The sequence below is a fragment of the Diaphorina citri genome, unplaced genomic scaffold (genome assembly GCF_000475195.1).
Source record: "Diaphorina citri unplaced genomic scaffold, Diaci psyllid genome assembly version 1.1 scaffold1195, whole genome shotgun sequence".
Taxonomy (NCBI): Eukaryota; Metazoa; Arthropoda; class Insecta; order Hemiptera; family Psyllidae; genus Diaphorina; species Diaphorina citri.
In genome coordinates, this window is record NW_007378624.1 from 1 (window position 1) to 24,495 (window position 24,495).

The window sequence follows — 24,495 nt, forward strand, 5'->3', positions numbered from 1 at the left end:
GCTTAGTCTGGCTGGGGGACTTTAAACAGGGAGTAGACCAGCTTAGTCTGGCTGGGGGACTTTAAACAGGGAGTATACTAGCCTGAATTCCCCTTTTGCTAAAGTAATAGCAAAGGTTGAGTGCGAAGGGCATCCACTCGTGAAATTTGTACCCGAAACCAAATGGGCAGCTCAAAGCAATCCCCCTAGTTATAGGGCTGATTGAGATGGAGCAAATGCCGAGTGATTGGAAAGTTGGAAACACACCATTAGATTAGAAAACTAACTCAAAAACGCTGACTTTTCCTGGTCCCACTCAGACTTGGTGAGATTATTGTGGGTAGTTTGTCGAAAAATGAAGGTAAAACCACCGTCACTGAAACCTTTAGCAGTTATACAGAGAAGTTAATCCTCTATCAAACGAGATATTACCACCAATCATGCTTGGTTCCTAATAGAGGCCAGCCAATCACTATCAGGTAGACCTGACGACAGGTACACCTGATCAGGTCTACCTGATAGTGTGCGTGCTCATCAGGTATCAGGCAGACCTGACAGAAGGTCCTTTTTAGCTGTGCCTGTCAGGTCTACCTGATAGTGTGCGTGCTCATCAGGTATCAGGCAGACCTGACAGAAGGCCCTTTTTAGCTGTGCCTGTCAGGTCTACCTGATAGTGTGCGTGCTCATCAGGTATCAGGCAGACCTGACAGAAGGTCCTTTTTAGCTGTGCCTGTCAGGTCTACCTGATAGTGACTTGGAGGGTAGCGCTCCTGTTTAGAAAAACCATCATGCTTTGACCTTTCTCCCCAGGTATCTACCTCATTCATCGTGAGTACCAATTCAAGATGGACTTCTGGTTGCGTTGGTTGGTAGATCACATGCCATACTACGTGAAGAAGCTACAGAGGACCAAGCTAGATAGAGAAGTCAATGAAGATGGCCACATAGATTTCGACAGCATAGCATTCCAATTTGAATATGAGAGGAGAATAGATGAGAGAGTGCATGAGTGTAAGAGAATGATCAAGAAGATGTTGTATGACCATGGGAACTGTACGCTGGATGAGTTTGCGTATGAAATAGCTGTGGGTGAGTCCAATATTCGAATCCCACCATCGACAAAAAAAATTCGACTCGTATTTCGATTGTAAATATTTCCACGGGTTACTTTCTGGTGTTCTCGTGTTGAAACAGCACCTAAATGAGAAGTATTGTGTGTCTTTAATGAGGGACGGGCATGCTACAACACAGACCATGTGAGTCGAATACATGTAGCAGCTGTTTCATTGCTACGAAATCTGTGGGGAAAAAAAAATCTAGGCTGCGGGTTCGATTTCCAATCAGAGCAAACATTAACAGATAAGGTCTGTTCTCGGAACGACTGATTAACTTTCTCCTGTCTTCTCTTTGATTTCGGGATTATCTGTAACAATTTCCTCTATCAAAACTCTTTCAAAAAAGAGTCAGTATCCGTAGGATCAATATCATTGAATCCTAGGGCTGAGTTGGAGTAACACAATCTTTCCCGAAGTTTGCATACGTCATCTCAGTAGTGCAGAAGTGGACGTGATTCGTGATACCTACATATGTATCCAAGACCGTTCGGTAAAGAATTTCGATGATCCCATTATTCCAATGAGGTATTTCCATTTGGTTTCAGGTGATCGCTATTTCGTCGAGTTTGACGCTGCAGTGCGCGAGGACTTCATCAAGCGTTGCAACATGTTTCTAGACCTGAGGCAGAAACATTATCAATTCCTGCAACTGCAGAGCAGGAGATTCTGGGATGATAGGAGTCAACCTTTCCAGTTCTTTACTCGCGTACCCAAATGATGCAACATGTTTCATCAAGCGTTGCAACATGTTTCTAGATCTGAGGCAGAAACATTATCAATTCCTGCAACTGCAGATCAGGAGATTCTGGGATGATAGGAGTCAACCTTTCCTGTTCTTTACTCGCGTACCCAAATGATGCGACATGTTTCATCAAGCGTTGCAACATGTTTCTAGATCTGAGGCAGAAACATTATCAATTCCTGCAACTTCAGAGCAGGAGATTCTGGGATGATTGGAGTCAACCTTTCCTGTTCTTTACTCGCCTACCCAAATGATGCAACATGTTTCATCAAGCGTTGCAACATGTTTCTAGATGAGGCAGAAACATTATCAATTCCTGCAACTTCAGAGCAGGAGATTCTGGGATAATTGGAGTCAACCTTTCCTGTTCTTTACTCGCGTACCTACCCAAATGATGCGAAAACCTGACACTTTTTTTTTCTAAAGGTTTGACAGAGGGAGCTGTAACTACTGAAATATTATGTTCCCAAAATCGAGGGAGAGCAGGATAGGAGAAAGCTAGTCATTCCGAGAACGAACCTTATCTGTTTAGGATAATAATAATAGTGCTTATTTATACTGCTCGAATAGGACTCAAAAGTCCCTTTACTCCAGCAGTGGGCTACTACTATTATTGTGGTCAAATTCTCAAATTATATTGAGGATAAAATTCCATACCTCGGCTGGGATTGAACCCACGCCCTCCTGTTTACCAGGCGAGCGCCTTGACCACTACACCACCAATGTACCCACACTTTGCAAGTGAATAACTGTGCCAATAAGCCCTTGAGTAGAATAACTGTGCCAATAAGCCCTTGATCGCACCGGGCGGGAATCGATCCCGCGACCTAGCGCTTACAAGGCAGACGCGCTACTCTCCAAGCTAACTAGATGGGCATGACGCATGACACATAAAAATCTTCGATGGATCAGCCAGAGACAATAGTACATGAATACACCAGTTCCTAATCGATCACTGAAGTTAAGCAACGTTGTGGTTGTTATACAGACGGGTGACTACCTGGGCAATCACGTGCTCCTTGATTGATTGAGTGATTTACAAATCAACAGGTAAAACCCATGTATTCAACGGGTAAAACCCATGTATTGTAAAAAACCATGTAGCTCCTGGCTTCTTCCGGCCCCACTCAGGCTGGGTGAGTTTGATTTGAGGCGACGGGTAGCTGCCTCGGTGGTGTAGTGGTCAAGGCGCTCGCCTGGTAAGCAGGAGGGCGTGGGTTCAATCCCAGCCGAGGTATGGAATTTTATCCTCAATATAATTTGAGAATTTGACCACAATAATAGTAGTAGCCTACTGCTGGAGTAAAGGGACTTTTCAGTCCTATGCGAGCAGTATAAATAAGCACTATTACTATAATCTTTTAGTCACTAAAACTCTCAATAACTATAAATTACTGCGAACAATTTCGGACCTCACACTTTTACGAAGTTAACGCATCGGCGCCATCTTGCAAACTCTCCTAGGTATTGAACTATTTACTCGTATTGTTTCAGAAAGAGTACCTGCGAGCCAAGTGCAGATTCTACCAAGGGTTCCGTATCAAGGATCGTGATGCATTTCAAGCCTGGATCTACAAGCAATGGGGACAGGACCAGTTTGATTTAGAGGACGATTTCAGGAACTCTAACTACGATAACCTCTATCTGAAACTATTGGAGAGGTTCAACTATACCCAACGCATGATCTATAATGGGTGCCGAAACATTTACTACCCGGAGTACAATGATACAAGGGAGAGAACCCACAGGGAGAAGTTTAGAGGTAACTAGTAGTTAGAAGTCTGGCTGGGGGACGTTAAACAGGGAATAGACCAGCTTAGTCTGGCTGGGGGACTTTAAACAGGGAGTAGACCAGCTTAGTCTGGCTGGGGGACTTTAAACAGACATTTATGACTTCAATAGTTCAAGAAACTTTTTATATGATTGCCGAAGCTTTCAAAAAGCGTCTAGATATCTCATGGCTCAAGTTGTAAGAGTCAAGTTGTATGACTTCACAGTACCGTATGGTACGTATGCAATTTTTTTCGAATAAAATTTGTTCAAATAGGGTCCTTCCATTAAATCTTCAAATTTTAAATCTGAATATCTCGGGTTCTGTTTGTCTAAGAAAAACCTCTTTGTAATCAGCAACCTGGCTTTCCTCTACAGCAAACAGCACCCGGTATATTTCGAATTTCGGACATTTGACAGCGGGACCCTGTACAAAATGTAAATATTAAGTAAATCGATTTAGGCCCGGTTGCTCGTAGATTTCAACGTTCAAACAGATGGAAACGTACTAGTTCATCTACATTAACAATCGGGCCTTAGAACACAGAACGCCATAATACTAAGGTTTTGAAAAAATAAAATTACAATAGAGATTAGAGTTAGGTTGTATACAAAATAATGCTAAAAGATTTGTTTAGAGATAAAGGCCATCAAAGTAGCAGTTTGAAAATTTTCGACACCAGTAAAGCAGAAAGGTACCACCCGGAGAAGTCAACTTTTTCCACCCCAGATTTTTCTTTTTCAGTGGTTCTTTTCTATTTAAAGATCAACATCTTACTAAAGATTTGTTTTTGAAGCTCCATGAAAATACACCAAACACTTTTTCATGTTTCACCAAAGATAGGTTTTTGCTAAATGGTTCCTTTCTGTTCAATACGAATGTTAAACTAATAATAAGTAAAATGTATGTTAGTAGGAAATAAGAGAGTTTTTAAAAGGTCCGAGATCAAAAATAATAAAATACTGTTTTTGGTATAAATAGGAATGATAAGGAATGAAAAAAACAAGTCAAAAAGATTCAATAGAATACGAAGAGATATAAATAGGCGAATATGACCAAGGATAAATATTCTCAGCCATTGAAGAAAAAAGTAAGCATTTTATGTACTTCAGAAAGAAATACAAATGAAGACCGATCATCAATAATGTGCTAAGTGCCAAAAATATAAAATTTGAGTTAGGTACGGATTCACGTACTATGTACCAGTGAACATACTCTGCAAAACGCGCTAAGCTCCACAACGTTCCAAAAAAAAATTATTAAAAAAATCCCGATAGATGGGGGTAGTGGTATGTGCCCGTGGTAAACCAGGAAGAAAGACCTCATTTTAAATCAATTTAAACTTTTTGGCACTTAGCAATTTAAACTTTTTGGCACTTAGCACATTATTGATGATCGGTCTTCAAATTACAAAGCCGATTTTTTTCCCTTTTAGGCGCTTCAACACTACGAACAGTATAAGTATACAAGAAATGGACGAATAATCGAAAGTAAAAGTGGAAAACAGGCTAAAGAATGACCAAAGGAGAGAAGAGAAAACTCTCAAAATATAAACATTTGACATGGTCAAAATATTGGAAAATACAAAGTACTTATCGAATATATTTCGCAAAGAAAAGCACTTTGGGTGAGATTAAAAAAAATCAGCTAATGCCTCAATCAGCAGACCTACTGTCTTAGGCTAAAAATAGAGTGGAGCGAAGAGCATCAGAGCTTTTTTTGCTCTCAGTTCTATGAAGTTTGAAGTCATTGCTTCTCTCTACCTGCTCTGTTTTTAGCCTTAATCAGTAGAAATATTGCCTTATAAAGCACACACACGCTATGGACATTAGGCAACGGTCATTTTTTCCCCCTTAAAATTACTACAAACAGAGTACAAAACGTTATTTTTATGCTCAAATTCTCAAACAATGTTGAGGACAGAATTACATGCCTCGGCCGGGATTGAACCCACGCCCTCCTGATTACCAGGCGAGTTGAACACTAACTACATCATCGAGCCAGATGATTTTTTGTTCAAGTCACTTCTGAACTTGATTCAAGAGCTCTTAATCAAGTTTGGATTGAAGTCCACTCACTTAAGTTTGAATCCAAGTACACTTACTTAAGTTTGGATCCAAGTACAATTACTTAAGTCGCCTCTGCACTTGTACTTGGGCCTGTAGGGAGCTGACTAGATTCTCCAGATCTTGAATCCTTCGATCCCTACTGACCAACTGTTTGCGTAGCAGTTTCACTTCCTCACATTGACGGGAGTAGGCGCGTTGAAGCTGAAATACAAAACATAAATAAATTAGTACAGCAGTGGACGTGTTAAATGACGATCTAATATTGATTTGAAGAAACTATTTACTGATGAAAATAAGTTGAAAAATAACAATTGGTAAACACGTTTTATGACCCCTACTTACGCCCAGACCTCTGACAGATCGTCTTAGAGTGTGTGGCGGAAAAAGCTTCATACCCAGGTCTCTCAGACGGTCTAACATAAGTCTGTCAGACGGTCTAACATAAGTCTCTCAGACGGTCTAACATAAGTCTGTCAGACGGTCTAACATAAGTCTGTCAGACGGTCTAACATAAGTCTGTCAGACGGTCTAACATAAGTCTGTCAGACGGTCTAACATAAGTCTGTCAGACGGTCTAACATAAGTCTGTCAGACGGTCTAACATAAGTCTGTCAGACGGTCTAACATAAGTCTGTCAGACGGTCTAACATAAGTCTGTCAGACGGTCTAACATAAGTCTGTCAGACGGTCTAACATAAGTCTGTCAGACGGTCTAACATAAGTCTGTCAGACGGTCTAACATAAGTCTGTCAGACGGTCTAACATAAGTCTGTCAGACGGTCTAACATAAGTCTGTCAGACGGTCTAACATAAGTCTGTCAGACGGTCTAACATAAGTCTGTCAGACGGTCTAACATAAGTCTGTCAGACGGTCTAACATAAGTCTGTCAGACGGTCTAACATAAGTCTGTCAGACGGTCTAACATAAGTCTGTCAGACGGTCTAACATAAGTCTGTCAGACGGTCTAACATAAGTCTGTCAGACGGTCTAACATAAGTCTGTCAGACGGTCTAACATAAGTCTGTCAGACGGTCTAACATAAGTCTGTCAGACGGTCTAACATAAGTCTGTCAGACGGTCTAACATAAGTCTGTCAGACGGTCTAACATAAGTCTGTCAGACGGTCTAACATAAGTCTGTCAGACGGTCTAACATAAGTCTGTCAGACGGTCTAACATAAGTCTGTCAGACGGTCTAACATAAGTCTGTCAGACGGTCTAACATAAGTCTGTCAGACGGTCTAACATAAGTCTGTCAGACGGTCTAACATAAGTCTGTCAGACGGTCTAACATAAGTCTGTCAGACGGTCTAACATAAGTCTGTCAGACGGTCTAACATAAGTCTGTCAGACGGTCTAACATAAGTCTGTCAGACGGTCTAACATAAGTCTGTCAGACGGTCTAACATAAGTCTGTCAGACGGTCTAACATAAGTCTGTCAGACGGTCTAACATAAGTCTGTCAGACGGTCTGAACGTGAGAGGCGGGCATTAGGACTAGGTCTACCGTTTCATGTTGAATCTATGTCGATACTGTTTTCGACGCCTTTAAGGCATGTGCGTTTCTGCCAGAAGTGGAAAGTTCATGTCAAAATCATACTGTAGACCAGAGGGGGGTAGATGAATTTTGATTTGAGATATGATTTGTCAAAGGAGGATATTCGACCGATTTCTTGAAAATACATTGTTTTCTATTTATTATTTAGGTATCCGTCAGAGTCAATAAATTTTATGGATTGTTTCTCTCTAATAAATTGCCGTCTAAAAGATAGATTTTAGGATAAGGTTACGAGCTTTACCCTGAGATCACATAGGTTAAGCTACGTTTGTCAAGTACATTTTCTTCGGAATATCAAGACAGGGATGGTGTTTTACTTACTTGATATTCATTCTTAGGGCAGTCTTCCTCATAATCATCCCGTACGGACAATTTCAACGCCAAGATGTCTCCCCCTATATCTCCATTGGTTTGATGCGTACTGCTGAACATTTGCTGAATGGTTTGGAACTTGGTGTTCTGATTCACGGCCGTCTTCTGACTCTTCTCCATCTCGGGTAGAATCTAAACACAGGGAGAAACAAGAACATACATAATTATTATGAGGAATTTTAATTATATTATGTACTAGTAAATCCTTAAGGCATGGCCGTTCATGTCACTCATCCATTTAGTGGTCTTGCTCGGCGTAGCTTAACAAAAACGAACCAGAAATTAGTGGATTATCAGTAGACTTTGGACAAACGACCACTTCCTTGTCTGCGACCAATTAGATCAAACCTGCACCCAGGAGGACGTGCTCAGTGTAAATGAGAGAGCAGTACAAGTGTAAATGAAAAAGCAGTACGCACGCTTCTGGGATCGACAGATATAAATGCCGGTGACATTGTATTGGACACGAAAAGTAAGTAAGTGAGCTGTTTTGCATGACAGGTATAAGCAAAAATTAATATCTATGACAGAAGAAGTTCATAGTTTCAAGTTCCGATCCTCTTCCTTGTGCCTCTCAATCTCATTGAGAGAGCACTGGATAGCACGTATCATGGACAATAGAGTTTGGATTTGTAGGAAGTTTTGCCTTCACACTTCTAACAGGCCTACACTAAAAAAGTAACATGCCTTCGGAATAACTTACTTTTGATCGCTTTCTTCTCTTCCCGTGGTAATTCGAGGAACTGCTGCTCAAAATAATTCCTCACATCTCTCTTATAATCGTTGAAGAATGTGTAGAACTTCTGAATGGCTTCTGGTATTGTGATGGTGATGTTAGACTCTGGAGCTGTAAACACACACAGTACATTGATGTCGATGTCCCACGTCCCTATACACTATCAGGTACGCCTGAACAGGTGCACCTGTCAGGTCTACCTGATAGTGAATGGCCGGCCCAAGTATTTCTCTAACTAGTAGGAATTTCTAAAGCCCGATTTCCACAATTCGTTCTCCCCTTTTGCTAAAGAAATAGCAAAGGTTGAGTGCGAAGGGCATCCACTCGTGAAATTTGTACCCAAAACCAAATGGGCAGCTCAAAGCAATCCCCCTAGTTATAGGGCTGATTGAGAAGCTGACGAAAAACGCTGACCCCGTCTGTACACGGGAAAAGGTGAGAAAAAGAAGAAGTAGCTAGAGTGTGAAGGTATGTCCCACTAACTCGGCATGATCTGTTTCCATTTATTTTAAATGGAGTGAGTGGCCGTGGAGCAATGGAGCACATGCCGAGTGATTGGAAAGTTGGAAACACGCCATTAGATTAGAAAACTAACTCAAAAACGCTGACTTTTCCTGGTCCCACTCAGGCTTGGTGAGATTATTGTGAGTAGGCGACTAGGCGGGTAGTTTGTCGAAAAATGAAGGTAAAACCACCGTCACTAAAACCTTTAGCAGTTATACAGAGAAATTAATCCTCTATCAAACGAGATATTACCACCAATCATGCTTGGTTCCTAATAGAGGCCAGCCAATCACTATCAGGTAGACCTGACGACAGGTACACCTGATAGTGTGCGTGCTCATCAGGTATCAGGCAGACCTGACAGAAGGTCCTTCTTAGCTGTGCCTGTCAGGTCTACCTGATAGTGTGCGTGCTCATCAGGTATCAGGCAGACCTGACAGAAGGTCCTTTTTAGCTGTGCCTGTCAGGTCTACCTGATAGTGAGTGGCTGGCCTAACTTGGAGGGTAGCACTCCTGCTTAGAAAAACCATCATGCTTCGACCCTTCTCCCCAGGTATTTACCTCATTCATCGTGAGTACCAATTCAAGATGGACTTCTGGTTGCGTTGGTTGGTAGATCACATGCCATACTACGTGAAGAAGCTACAGGTTAAAAATAGAGTGCAGCGAAGAGCATCAGAGCTTTTTTTTGCTCTCAGTTCTATGAAGTTTGAAGTTATTGCTTCCCTCTACCTGCTCTGTTTTTAGCCTTAATCAGTAGAAATATTGCCTTATAAAGTTATAAAGCACACACACGCTATGGACATTAGGCAACGGTCATTTTTTTCCCCCTTAAAATTACTAAAAACAGAGCACAAAACGTTATTTTTATGCTCAAATTCTCAAACAATGTTGAGAACAGAATTACATGCCTCGGCCGGGATTGAACCCACGCCCTCCTGATTACCAGGCGAGTTGAACACTAAGTACATCATCGAGCCAGATGATGTTTTGATCAAGTCACTTCTGAACTTGATTCAAGAGCTCTTAATCAAGTTTGGATTGACGTCCACTCACTCAAGTTTGAATCCAAGTACACTTACTCAAGTTTGGATCCAAGTCCACTTACTCAAGTTTAGATTCAAGTCCACTTACTCAAGTTTAGATTCAAGTACACTTACTTAAGTCGCCTCTGCACTTGTACTTGGGCCTGTAGGGAGCTGACTAGATTCTCCAGATCTTGAATCCTTCGATCCCTACTGACCAACTGTTTGCGTAGCAGTTTCACTTCCTCACATTGACGGGAGTAGGCGCGTTGAAGCTGAAAGACAAAACAGCAGTGGACGTGTTAAATGACGATCTAATATTGATTTGAAGAAACCATTTACTGATGAAAATAAGTTGAAAAATAACAATTGGTAAACACGTTTTATGACCCCTACTTACGCCCAGACCGTCTGACAGATCGTCTTAGCGTGTGTGGCGGAAAAAGCTTCATACCCAGGTCTGTCAGACGGTCTGACATAAGTCTGTCAGACGGTCTGACATAAGTCTGTCAGACGGTCTAACATAAGTCTGTCAGACGGTCTAACATAAGTCTGTCAGACGGTACAAAACATAAATAAATTAGTACAGCAGTGGACGTGTTAAATGACGATCTAATATTGATTTGAAGAAACTATTTACTGATGAAAATAAGTTGAAAAATAACAATTGGTAAACACGTTTTATGACCCCTACTTACGCCCAGACCTCTGACAGATCGTCTTAGAGTGTGTGGCGGAAAAAGCTTCATACCCAGGTCTCTCAGACGGTCTAACATAAGTCTGTCAGACGGTCTAACATAAGTCTGTCAGACGGTCTAACATAAGTCTGTCAGACGGTCTGACATAAGTCTGTCAGACGGTCTAACATAAGTCTGTCAGACGGTCTGAACGTGAGAGGCGGGCATTAGGACTAGGTCTACCGTTTCATGTTGAATCTATGTCGATACTGTTTTCGACGCCTTTAAGGCATGTGCGTTTCTGCCAGAAGTGGAAAGTTCATGTCAAAATCATACTGTAGACCAGAGGGGGGTAGATGAATTTTGATTTGAGATATGATTTGTCAAAGGAGGATATTCGACCGATTTCTTGAAAATACATTGTTTTCTATTTATTATTTAGGTATCCGTCAGAGTCAATAAATTTTATGGATTGTTTCTCTCTAATAAATTGCCGTCTAAAAGTTAGATTTTAGGATAAGGTTACGAGCTTTACCCTGAGATCACATAGGTTAAGCTACATTTTCTTCGGAATATCAAGACAGGGATGGTGTTTTACTTACTTGATATTCATTCTTAGGGCAGTCTTCCTCATAATCATCCCGTATAGATTTTAGGATAAGGTTACGAGCTTTACCCTGAGATCACATAGGTTAAGCTACGTTTGTCAAGTACATTTTCTTCGGAATATCAAGACAGGGATGGTGTTTTACTTACTTGATATTCATTCTTAGGGCAGTCTTCCTCATAATCATCCCGTACGGACAATTTCAACGCCAAGATGTCTCCCCCTATATCTCCATTGGTTTGATGCGTACTGCTGAACATTTGCTGAATGGTTTGGAACTTGGTGTTCTGATTCACGGCCGTCTTCTGACTCTTCTCCATCTCGGGTAGAATCTAAACACAGGGAGAAACAAATTCTAATACTTTCTCATAACTTTAGTAGACCTACTGTAATAGAAAGTACATACCTGTATGTAATAGACAGTAAAATAAAAATGAGGAAAATAATGTGTGGTAGGGTGGAAGAGAGATCCTTTCAGAAAATCCTAGCACACTAAATTAAGAAAAGAAAGTTATGGATGAAATTTTCAAAAAAATGTCATATCCCCCAAAAAGACTCTTTGAAAAGTTCTCCGCGAAGTCTGTAGCCCCAATGTGACATTAGGTTGACACTGTGGCACGCGAATTTTTACCTCAGAAGATCTTTATGACGGACATAGATTAAATTGAACGGTCCTTAAATGACAAAAAAAAAATCGTGATATCCCCCAAAAAAACCTCTGAGGTAAAAAGTTCTCCGCCAAGTAACCTAAAAAGAAGAAGATATGAAAGCTCGTTTATTTTGTCTTACCAGGTAATCGAACCCAGCACTGGCCACTACATTCTCTGCAGTTGGATGCCACTCTATGTAGCCTACTCGCCTCTTGTGTCCATGTAGATCCATGATCCATTCATTCAGATTACCAGATAAACCTCCGTCCGGGATGTACCATAGCTTTACCTGTAACAATTGAGATAATACACATTTTTTTTTTACTTTCTATTACTACAGTATAGCGAGCTATACTAGTAATGAAAGTATTGCAATCGGTCCAAATTTTTTTTGTTTTGTTTTTTAAAAAGATGAGTGTTCCACCGCCGTTTTTATTTCGTAGCAATGAAACAACTGCTACATTAGACGCATGTGGCCTGTGTCCTAGCATGTCCATCCCGTAGTATGCCTCTCATCAGATGGGCGAGAAGAGACACAATTCATCCCATTTAGGTGCTGGGTCAACACGAGAACACCAGAAAGTAACCCGTTGAAATATTTGCAATCGAAAAAAGAGTACAATTTTTTGTCGATGGTGGTATTCGATCCCGGGACCTTCTGCATGGCAAGCAAGCGTGCCCCTGACATTGAAATGAATATATTAGGAATGTACCATAGCTTTACCTGTTCACAACAGATGAGAAATTATAAGAGGTTGAGTAGATTGGAATACATCACATGCTTTCAGGCACATTCCATTTGTCAAGGATCTAGGTTGGAAGAATTGAAATCAACCAATCAGATCGCTTAATCCAACAGTTTACACTTAGATTATGGTCCCGGGTATAAGATATAAGAGTGTGTTAATAGAAGAAGTTTGAAGTTTGATTCATGCAACATGCTATGGACAGCTAAAATAAATGGAAATGATTCATGAATAATTAATGGCCATTTTTTAAGACTTGGACTTTAAGACTAAAACTTGGACGAGACCTTCATCCAGCAGTGGATTGATAATGGTTGACAATGATGATGATTTTTTGGGTAGTTTAGGTTAGGTTAGGCTAGGTTAGGTTAGGTTAGGTTAGGCTAGGCTAGGCTAGGTTAGGTTACGTTAGGTTAGGTTCCGTTAGGCCATGCAATTTGATAGCTAGATAATTTCATGCTACCTACCGAAGTATGAATAACATCTGGATAGGTTAGGTTAGGTTAGGCTAGGTTAGGTTAGGTTGGGTTAGGCTAGGTTAGGTTAGGTTCCGTTAGGCCATGCAATTTGATATAAGCTAGATAATATCATGCTACCTACCGAAGTATGAATAACATCCGGATAATCAGTAGGGGTAGTAGGATGACTCTACAAACACACACAAACCATGCACATATATTGTAAGAAAAATATGAGGTACAAGCTAAAAATTCAAGTATGTAACTGTTTATTTCAGGGCAGAAGTTCCAGCTGTATGCGAAAACCTAATTTTCAGGTGTTTTCTCATTTGTCAGTGATAAACTCTTGAGGTAAGGCTATTGGCTGTTGTCCAGTTCGCAAGAGAAAGAAGAAGAAGAAGAAAAAAAAAAACTTGAAAAGAAATCTTCAAAATGTGGAGTTGGAGATTCACAAGAGGGGAAAAAACATCTACAAATTACAAAGAGGAATACAAAAAGCAGTAGTTCCAAGTTGCGGGAAGGGAGCCCAGAAAATAAATCGAGAACAAAAAACATCCCAATAAAAGCAGGGCTTGAACAGTTAGACCCAGAAGTACGTATACACTTTGACATCAACCAATCAGAATGCAGCGTTTTAAACTTCAATCAAAAATGTTGCATTCTGATTGGCTGATCAACTTCAATGATTGATTCTCTCAAAGTGTGAACCCAAATCCTTTAACACACTTACATCCAAGGGTCTATAATCTGGTATGGTCTCTCTATTAAGGAATGCAAACTTCATCTTATAGTTATGATCGCTGCGTGTTGCTTCATTTGGTCTGAAAGCTTTGGGTTTGTGCGTGCATACATTAACCCCGGTACGCATAGACATGAGGACAGGTGAACACACACACATTCATTTTTATATATTAGAAGATGAACGCTTGAGTAATGGTATGGACATGTTGAAAAAACAGACAAGAGCTACATAGGGAAAAGAGTTGAGAGAATGGAAGTGAGGGGGAGAACAGGGCGAAGGAGGCCGAAAGGTGGAAATATTGTGTGAATCAAGACACAGGGGTGAGAAAAATTTATCAGGACATGAGGTACACAATAGGGCTGCCTGGAAGAGACTGACAAGAAACCCCGACCCTATTGAAATAGGAAAAGGTTGTCGCAAAAGGTTGTTCCCAAATTCGAACCACCAATCTCTGAAGTACACCACGCAATCACTACCACTGGTTAGTATAATGGAACAACTAACAGTCTAAATCTAAATAAAGCATGATTTATACTTAAACCACTGAGGTTGGGTGCAAAAGACATTAGTAATGGCCCGGGACCACAATAAACTCAGTTTAAGTTTAACTCTCGGATCAAGCAATCTGATTGGCTGAAGATTTTGAAATCAACCAATCAGATTGATGAATCCAACAGTCTATCTCTAAACTTATATTGTTGTACGGGCTATAAGAGTGTTATTAGAAGTTTGGTTCATGCAACATGCTATAGACACCTAAAATAAATGGATGAACCATATTTAAATATTATTTATTTTAGGTTAGGTTCCGTTAGGCCATGCAATTTGATATAAGCTAGATAATATCATGCTACCTACCGAAGTATGTATAACATCCGGATAATCAGTAGGGGTAGTAGGATGACTCTACAAACACACACAAACCATGCACATAATTATATTGTAAGAAAAAGATAAGGTAGGTACAAGCTAAAAATTCAAGTATGTAACTGTTTATTTAAGGGCAGAAGTTCCGGCTGTATGCGAAAACCTAATTTTCACTTGTTTTCTCATTTGTCAGTAATAAACTCTTGAGATAAGGCTATTGGCTGTTATCCAGTTCGCAAGAGAAAGAAAAAGAAGAAGAAGAAGAAGAAGAAGAAGAAGAAGAAGAAGAAGAAGAAGAAGAAGAAGAAGAAGAAGAAGAAGAAGAAATCAACATGAAAAGAAATCTTCAAAATGTGGAGATGGAGATTCAAAAGAGGGGAAAAAAACATCTACAAATTACAAAAAGGAATACAAAAAAGCAATAGTTCCAAGTTGCGGGAAGGGAGCCCAGAAAATAAATCGAGAACAAAAAACATCCCAATAAAAGCGGGGCTTGAACAGTTAGACCCTGAAGTACGTATACACTTTGACACCAACCAATCAGAATGCAGCGTTTTAAACATTAATCAAAAATGCTGCATTCTGATTGGCTGATCAACTTCAATGATTGATTATCTCAAAGTGTGAACCCAAATCCCTTAACACACTTACATCCAAGGGTCTATAATCTGGTATGGTCTCTCTATTGAGGAACGCAAACTTCATCTTATAGTTATGGTCGCTGCGTGTTGCTTCATTTGGTCTGAAAGCTTTGGGTTTGTGCGTGCATACATTAACCCCGGTACGCATAGACATGAGGACAGGTGGCCTGTTAACCCCTTTGTACCAGTCGGCTGCGGAGAGGGCAGGCACCGGGGCTGCAGTGTCCGGATAGAGGTCGTCTTGGAATTGATCACTCTGAGGAGAGAGAAGAGAGGGTTAAATGAAGTGTTAAAACTGATAACATATTGCACTTTTTCTTCGCCTTCTCCCGTGTTCAGACGGGGTCGGCGTTTTTCGTCAAACTCTCAATCAGCCCTGGGGTGATTGCTTTGGGCTGATATTTGGTTTTGGCTACAAAAAGTTTACAAAAAGCCTTTCACAGTTCACACTTAACCTTTGCTAAGGGAAATTTCAGGCAGCTATCCTCCCAGTTTACAGCCCAAAGCCAGACTGATTAAAATATTGCAAGTGTAATAAAACTTTTTTAAACCTTCTGTAATGTAAGCGATCGCGTTATCACTGGGCTAACAATTTCCACAAGTTCGTCGAAAAAACAACATATTTTTTTCTTCTTCTTTTGAGACGTTGGGAATCGAACCTTCTGACTGTCTACTTACCTTTCTAGGCACAATCATGGAGATGGGTTCACACATATTTCTCGTTGTGTGAAGTTTGAAGAATCGGAATATTTCACATTGCGTCACATCACAGCCACGCTTCGGCATAAAACCTAAACCTCTCTGTGGCGCTCCAGACAGACTTTGGTTCAAGAAATGAATGTAAGGTCTCTCATTGGTCAATTCATAATACCGAATGTTACCATCTCCCTGCAATGAAATAATGATAGGAATGAGATATGTAACCTATCTCTTTAGCCCAGAAAACAGGAAAGCTGGTTTACTTTAATTGTATTTATTAATTTTTTCAAGAGGTTTGATAGAGATTTTATCGTCCCAAAATTGAAGAGAGAAGGACAGGATAGGAGAAAGAAACCCGTTCCGAGAACGAAAATTATCGCGTCTGCCTTGTTAGCCCTAGGCCGCGGGTTCGATTCCCACCCGGGGCGAAATTTATCCTGAACGGAAAATGTTCGTTCTTGGAACAACTGGCTTTCTCCTATCCTGTCTTCCTTCTATCTTCAATTTCGGGACGATGAGATCTTAGCGGTTACATTTCCCTCTATCACAAAGGGTTAGTTGTGTATTAAAATTATTCACAATATCTTCATAGGTCTTTGGTTTAGCGGTAGGTCGTAGAATTGGCCGGCATTATCCGTTTCCAGGGGACGCCCGATTATTTGCTAGGCCGCGGTTTCGATTCCCGCCCGGGGCGAACTTTATCCTGAACGGAAAATGTTCGTTCTTGGAACAACTGGCTTTCTTCTATCCTGTCTTCCTTCTCTCTTCAATTTCGGGACGATGAGATCTTAGCGGTTACAGTTCCCTCTATCACAAAGGGTTAGCTGGGTTAGTTGTATATTACATTATTCACAATATCTTCATAGGTCTTTGGTTTAGCGGTAGGTCGTAGAATTAGCCGGCATTATCCGTTTCCAGGGGACGCCCGATTATTTTCATAAGCAGACACGGAAAGTAATGTATGTAAGTTCCCTCGATCCAAACCTCTTAAAAAACAGAGAGAAAGATAATGATAATGTTACCTTGCCGGCGAGGAATAATATTCTCGTATCGTGATCATAGTAGGGGAATAGAACGCCTGATGACGAGTCTACAGTCTCCAGAGCCAGGGGAGTGTTCAGGTCATTCTCATCCCACAGGCCCACCTGTCTGTCTGAGTGTCGGGAGAACCCGGTAGTAACAATACGGCCGGTGTCCCCTATAAATACGGCCTTGGAGGAGCGTGTACCAGGGTGGCATACCCCTTGCTGGGAATAGAGAGAATAATATGGAGTGTGAATATATGGATTATATGGCCAGGAAAATTATTAAAGTAATAATATGGATTATATGGCCAGGGACATTATTAGGGAAGAGAGTATACCCTATAAATACGGCCTTGGAGGAGCGGGTGTCAGGGTGACTTGCTGTGAATAGAGAGAAAATATGGAGTGTAAATATGGGGAAATAAAGTCTTGGATCTTCTTCTTCCCTGATCTTATTTAAATAAGGTTGGCGTTTCTCGTCAGTCTCTTCCAGGCAGCCCTATTGTGTACCTCGTGTCCTGATAAAATTTTCTCACCCAAGTCTTGATTCACACAATCCTTCTACCTTTTCTTCGGCCTCTTGGTCTTGTCTTGGATAAGGGTCATTTGTATACGCCTCGAGGCTAGGGATGTAAATGAGTTGCAAATATATCGATAAATCGATATATCGATATATCGGCCCCTCAAATATATCGATATCGATATATGGTAATAGTCGGCCTTTTTGGGATTACACTAAATCCAATAAGAAAACCGAACCCAAAAAAATACTTTCTTTTAAAAACGAGGAAATCAGTGACACACAAAGAATAGCTGATTGTTTTGCATCACATTTTAAAAGTGCATACAATCCACATCCATCAACATATAAACATAGTACAGACATCGAATCAACCAACACTGATAACTTCCATATCGACAGCATTTCAGACTCGGATGTTGAGAGGGAAATAAGAAACCTAAAACCACGTAAGCCGCCGGGCCCTGATGGCATTCCGCCCATTATATTCAAACAGTGTTCTAGTGTTCTCATTCACCCCCTAACAAACATCTTTAATGCATGTCTTTCTCTCTCAGAAATTCCTCCTCCAATGAGAGAGTCGATTGTAACTCCTGTACCAAAGAAAGGTAACGACATTGCAATCGAGAACCATCGCCCTATATCAAATCTAAATGTTATTTCCAAAATTTTCGAGGGCATTCTTTTCGAAAAAATATCGCCCTATGTCTATAGCAAAGTTTCCCCATCACAACATGGATTCATAAAGGGCCGCTCTACGGTTAATAATCTAATAGAGTTTTCCGATTACACAGCTCGTGCCATATCTAAATCTGGGGAAGTTCATTGTATCTATTCCGATATTGAAAAATGTTTTGATAAAATTTATCATGACGCTATTTTAGATGCACTCTATCATGCAGGTTTCTCTGAACCTCTTATTCTGATGTTTGCCAACTACTTAAGGGACAGGAAAATTTACGTACGATACTTAAACCAAATATCACCCCCTATCGAACCAAGCTCTGGGGTTATTCAAGGCTCAAAATTAAGCAGTTTGTTGTTCGTTCTTACCTATAACAACCTAATAAAACATATAAAATATTCACAAGTCCACATGTACGCCGATGATCTCAAAATCTATAAAATCATCGAGTCGCTAAATGACTGTGAACTTCTACAGCAAGATCTGGACGAACTGTGTACTTTTCTAAAATCAATCGGTTTAAACTTTCATCCCCAGAAATGTTCCGTCATGTCCTACCGTTCTTCTAATTCACCCACTTCTTTCATTTACACCATTGACAACATTCCCATAACATACACCGATCAGTATAAAGACCTGGGTATAATATTCCGTCACAACCTTTCATTTGATACACACATACAAGAAATAATACAAAAGGCCTGTAAAAAACTGGGGATGGTAATCCGTTACTCACAATATATGACGGATATAGATGCAATGAAAATGCTGTATCAGGCTTACGTCCGTTCAACTTTAGAATATGGATCGGTCATATGGACACCATCCACCAAAAAAGCAAAGGATTCTATTGAAAGGATACAATCACGTTTTATTCGGTATCTCTTCAAAAAAGAAAACGGTTTTTATCCCCTCTATCCTGAGTATATTGAATCCTCCCTTCTAATTGAACATATTGGCTATGACACTCTGGATAAGAGACGTGAAAAAGAACAGATAAACCTACTGACTAAAATTTTATCGAATAAAATCAGTAGCCCCTATATGGTTGAAAACCTTCACTACAAAGTCCCCAACCCCAGACTTAGAATAATTGACCAAAGAGATCAGTTATTCTCACTTCCCCATAGAAAGTTACTTACCGAGATGACAAGTCCTGTCCTAGGATCCAGAACTCGTACTGTCTTATCTTTGCACGTAGTAACCAGACGACTGCCATCTCTATTGAATGATAGACAGTTAATGACATCCGGATGACAGTCAATGACTGTCAGGGCCTCTCCCTTGCCTACATCCCATAGGATGATCTGAAATAGAAAATAAATCGGGTTAGAAAAATACGAAGAATTTTTTGTGGACCGATTCTAATATCTACTTTCTCATAACTTTAGTAGACCTACTGTAATAGAATGTGCATACCTGTATGTAATAGACAGTAAAATAAAAATGAGGAAAATAATGTGTGGTTGGGTGGAAGAGAGATCCTTTCAGAAAATCCTAGCACACTAAATTAAGAAGAGAAAGTTATGGATGAAATTTTCAAAAAAATGTCATATCCCCCAAAAAGACTCTTTGAAAAGTTCTCCGCGAAGTCTGTAGCCCCAATGTGACATTAGGTTGACACTGTGGCACGCGAATTTTTACCTCAGAAGATCTTTATGACGGACATAGATTAAATTGAACGGTCCTTAAATGACAAAAAAAAAATCGTGATATCCCCCAAAAAAACCTCTGAGGTAAAAAGTTCTCCGCCAAGTAACCTAAAAAGAAGAAGATATGAAAGCTATCGTGATATCCCCCAAAAAAACCTCTGAGGTAAAAAGTTCTCCGCCAAGTAACCTAAAAAGAAGAAGATATGAAAGCTCGTTTATTTTGTCTTACCAGGTAATCGAACCCAGCACTGGCCACTACATTCTCTGCAGTTGGATGCCACTCTATGTAGCCTACTCGCCTCTTGTGTCCATGTAGATCCATGATCCATTCATTCAGATTACCAGATAAACCTCCGTCCGGGATGTACCATAGCTTTACCTGTAACAATTGAGATAATACACATTTTTTTTTTACTTTCTATTACTACAGTATAGCGAGCTATACTAGTAATGAAAGTATTGCAATCGGTCCAAATTTTTTTTGTTTTGTTTTTTAAAAAGATGAGTGTTCCACCGCCGTTTTTATTTCGTAGCAATGAAACAACTGCTACATTAGACGCATGTGGCCTGTGTCCTATCTCTTGTGTCCATGTAGATCCATGATCCATTCATTCAGATTACCAGATAGACCTCCGTCGGGAATGTACCATAGCTTTACCTGTAACAATTGAGATAATACACATTGAAATGAATACATTAGGAATGTACCATAACTTTACCTGTTAACAACAGATGAGAAATTATAAGAGTAGATTGGAACACATCACATGCCTTCAGGCACACTCCAATGGAGCAGTTGCAAATGGGTAAAAATTATAAATAAATAGTCGATTCCTATGTAAAAAGTTGTGAAAAATACAAATCTGAGGTCAAAACTCCGAAAAAAATCTGGTGTGAACATCACACGACTTTCTATTACATTTGCGGAATACGTAAGTATTTGAAAAAAAAATAAAAAAAAATGAAAAAGACTGAAGTTACTGGCTTATGAATTGGATTTCTTTAATCTTGAAGAGGAGGGATTTTCGGGGGTTTACGTCGAAGGTAATGATATATCGCAACATCCCTACTCGAGGCAGCCTCACGTCTTGGCAGTCACAAGGCGTATACAAATGCGTAAGGAAATGTCTTGGATAAGGAAGATAAAAATGTAGCAGAAAGACTGAAAAAAAAAGACTGAAGTTACTGGCTTATGAATTGGATTTCTTTAATCTTGAAGAGGAGGGATTTTCGGGGGTTTACGTCGCAGGTAAAAAAAAGAAAAAAAACATGTCACTTTATTTTAAATTTTATTACTATTTTTGTATTTTTATTGATATTTTGGGAGCAAAGCTCTATGTACATAAGAATATGTTCATCGCGGATGGTCACCTGTGTGGATACCCACCAGGCTCATTGTTGCTTAACCTTGTTACTTACAGAGATGTGCGAACCGCAAAATGCAAAATGGAAAATGCAAAATGCAAAATGTAAAATGTACATTTACATTTTACATTTCAAATTACCCCACGGAACCACAGCTGAAACACAACACAAACCAAGAAAATAAATTAAATTACTTTAAAATTATAGAATTTCGATTTTTTAAAGAGATTTGATAGAGGGAATTGTAACTGCTAAGGTCTTCGCGGGAATTGAACCCGCGGCCTAGCACTTACAAGGCAGACGCGCTAAAAACCAAGCGAATTCGGCTGGCCGAAAAAAAATTCTTAATAATGCAATCACTCCGGAAATGGACCTAAAATTTTGATTCAGTTGACGAAAAAAGAAAAATATTTCACCAAAATCTACGTTCGTACAACTAACTGTTGCATATCGTTTCGAACAGTTTGTCCAACTGATTTTGATAAAATTAAACAAATTTGTTGAATACAAAGGAAAACGTACGTGTCATTAGATTTTAGGCTCGAGCTTTCAAGGGCTAAAATAGGTTGGAAACTTCTGCACTAGAGTCTAGACAAATTGACCTCCCCCCGCTTCTAATTATTTCAATACCCACCCTGTAGGTATAATGCATGCATTTTTCACAACGCATTATAAATTAATGAACATATGATTGTAGTTCGTGCCCCGAAGTTTAGTACATCAATTTTTTAAAGAGGTTTGTTTGACAGAGGGAACTGTAACTGCTATGGTCTTATCGTCCCGAAATCGAAGAGAGAAGGAAGACAGGATAGGAGTATAAGATATTGTTTTTTAATATTATTTTTTGATAGGGGAAGAGGACCGAATATGGTACATTTTTAGGGGAACCAAATCTCCGCCCCGGTCCTCACAACTTACCCTATGTATAGGCAGTACAAGGAAGGCGCCTCCGCCCGCCACCTCAGTTACCACGGCAACAAACTTGGGATTGGCGGCACAGAAGTGAGAATCATGGGCGTTCCTAGTGATGGGAACGTTGTCATAGCAACCATCTCTCTTGGAGTGGACGCCATACACGTGACGGAACTTTGAACTGCGCACCCCACGGAACTTACCCTATGTATAGGCAACACAAGGAAGGCGCCTCCGCCCGCCACCTCGGTTACCACGGCAACAAACTTGGGATTGGCGGCACAGAAGTGAGAATCATGGGCGTTTCTAGTGATGGGAACGTTGTCATAGCAACCATCTCTCTTGGAGTGGACGCCATACACGTGACGGAACTTTGAACTGCGCACCCCACGGATTTCGTTTGTTTCATAGAGGTTTACCGTCACTCTATGACTGCTAAGGTTTTTTGGTGACGTCGGTTTTACCTTCAAGTTACCCGCCTTCTTACATTAATGGTTGATTAACCTTATACATTAATGGTTGATTAACCTTATACATTAATGGTTGATTAAACTCACCCAGCCTACGTGGGGTTGGAAAAAGACGTGGTTCCCCAGATGGTCCATTGGTCACCCAGCCCTAACTTGAGCTCTGAACAACTAATTTTCCTCCTCTCAAGAGTTCTCTTCCGCCCAACCTTTATTCGCCAGAGTGTTGGCAAATTGATGACTGGGTGTCAATAATAGTAGTAGCCAACTGCTGGAGTAAAGGGACTTTTCAGTCCTATGCGAGCAGTATAAATAAGCACTATTATTATTATTATTATTATTACTTGTGTAGTGTGTACCTACTTGTAGACAGGCAATGTTGGAAATTACCTACTACTGCTAGGTTAAGTTAGGTACCTACATAATGGACATTACCTCATACCTAGGTAAACATGACTTATTTTAGGTTATCATTACCCTGGAACATCCTTCACAATATTTCAAGGTACATTCTTTGACATTCATAGGTCCCGACCGGGATTCAAACAGACAAGTAGGTACTCACCTAGGGGGATTACGTACAGTTATGTAGTCCCTGGTTTGAAAATTAACGTAGGTAGGTCTCCAAAACAGGTTAGGCCCCCTACATTTATATGTAGATGTTTTAGGTAGATATGCACCTATGTGTCTTGTGTCCTATGTGGTGGGCACGTAAATAACGCCCACAAAACGTACATATTACTTTCCTAGCAACGTGCTCAACAACCGCGTACAATTTCTGTACAGCACATTGCATACACACACAATACAACCAGGCGCCACGGAGGAATCTTATTTTTACTGTTTTTATTCAACAATAATAAAAAAACACACACACACACACACACACACACAAACTCTGGGCCCTTGGTACATTGTTTCTCGTTTCGCCAAGTTAATCAAATTTTCTGGGGGGAAGAAAAAAAACTCTGTATCTACTTTGTAAGGTACCTAGGTTTTCATTGAGACTATTTTCGTAACAACTTAACCTGTGTACTTACCTATGTGCATAACCATAAGATGGGATATTTATTAGTCAAAATATACCACGATGTTGTAGCACTTCTGATCTCTTGGTTGGTTCTCAACAGAACCTAACTACTCCTAAAACATACCCTTCCACTTAACCCACGATACATAGGTACCTACATAAAATTAAATTCTTAATTTGTAAACTGAAGATAGCCAACATGAGGCTGTGGATTTCACCTTTAAATCAATCCAGACTCAATCCTGTATCTCAATAGAACCTAACCACTCCTAACACTAAGGCATACCCTTCCACTTAACCCACGATACATAGGTACCTACATAAAATTAAATTCTTAATTTGTAAACTTAAGATAGTCAAGATGAGGCTGTGGATTTCACCTTTAAATCAATCCAGACTCAATCCTGTATTAAACTGGCTTGTTATGCCCCGACCTTAAAGTTTCTGTTCTGAAATATTCCGAGTACCATTGATATTAAATGTCTCGAGAATGATCTATTGGAAGTTCTACATGGACTGAATTATTGAATGAACCCAAGCTGGTAATTACCCTTTAGAAACCCTGTTCTAAAGTAGGTATCTAAAGTGTTGTTTTTTTACCACCATACATTTTCCACAATGGAGTTTTTGCCTAATCAGCAGCACTGTTATTTCACCCCTCCTCCTTGTGACTTCAGCCTATTAGTTTCTTTGTGGCTTTTCAAACTGCGCCACTGATTTTATTCGAAAGTATAAATAGGAAATCAAAAGAGAAAGTAATAAGAAAAGGTGCTTTCTTGTTTTGTTTCTTATGTAGGAAATTGGAAAAAAACAATTCCTCTCCCTTTGGAAATACTTTTCCTTTCTTGTCTGCATTCCTTGTGATTTTACGTACATTCTTG

The 24,495-nt window shown here is 40.1% G+C and overlaps 2 protein-coding genes across 3 annotated transcripts in view; one reads left to right on the forward strand and one right to left on the reverse strand.

Annotated features, from left to right (window-relative positions):
* The first annotated feature begins 652 nt into the window (after window positions 1-652).
* Window positions 653-2,413, forward strand: LOC103514640. 2 transcript variants are annotated; one of them, XM_026827554.1, is made up of 3 exons: window positions 653-1,068; window positions 1,640-1,840; window positions 1,958-2,413. In XM_026827554.1, exons 1-2 carry the CDS (start codon window positions 825-827, stop codon window positions 1,810-1,812), a joined length of 417 nt encoding a protein of 138 aa, XP_026683355.1. In that variant the 5' UTR covers window positions 653-824; the 3' UTR covers window positions 1,813-1,840; window positions 1,958-2,413. The 2 variants fall into 2 exon arrangements, with proteins under 2 accessions (XP_026683355.1, XP_008477760.1); XM_008479538.3 differs by lacking the exon at window positions 1,958-2,413 and having other exon boundaries at window positions 1,640-1,948.
* A 1,596-nt stretch (window positions 2,414-4,009) lies between these two features.
* LOC103514641 (coronin-2B) overlaps window positions 4,010-24,495 on the reverse strand; it is a 46,793-nt gene continuing 26,307 nt past the window's right edge. The window contains exons 3-15 of the mRNA XM_026827555.1: window positions 22,068-22,315; window positions 21,351-21,360; window positions 20,070-20,219; window positions 19,331-19,495; window positions 16,981-17,205; window positions 15,938-16,147; window positions 15,270-15,515; window positions 14,610-14,657; window positions 11,305-11,487; window positions 10,005-10,146; window positions 8,290-8,453; window positions 7,556-7,738; window positions 4,010-5,877 (exon numbers count right to left, since the gene is read on the reverse strand). Coding sequence (XP_026683356.1) covers window positions 5,734-5,877; window positions 7,556-7,738; window positions 8,290-8,453; window positions 10,005-10,146; window positions 11,305-11,487; window positions 14,610-14,657; window positions 15,270-15,515; window positions 15,938-16,147; window positions 16,981-17,205; window positions 19,331-19,495; window positions 20,070-20,219; window positions 21,351-21,360; window positions 22,068-22,315 — 2,118 coding nt within the window. The 3' untranslated portion in view covers window positions 4,010-5,733. The remainder of the gene's footprint in view (window positions 5,878-7,555; window positions 7,739-8,289; window positions 8,454-10,004; window positions 10,147-11,304; window positions 11,488-14,609; window positions 14,658-15,269; window positions 15,516-15,937; window positions 16,148-16,980; window positions 17,206-19,330; window positions 19,496-20,069; window positions 20,220-21,350; window positions 21,361-22,067; window positions 22,316-24,495) is intronic.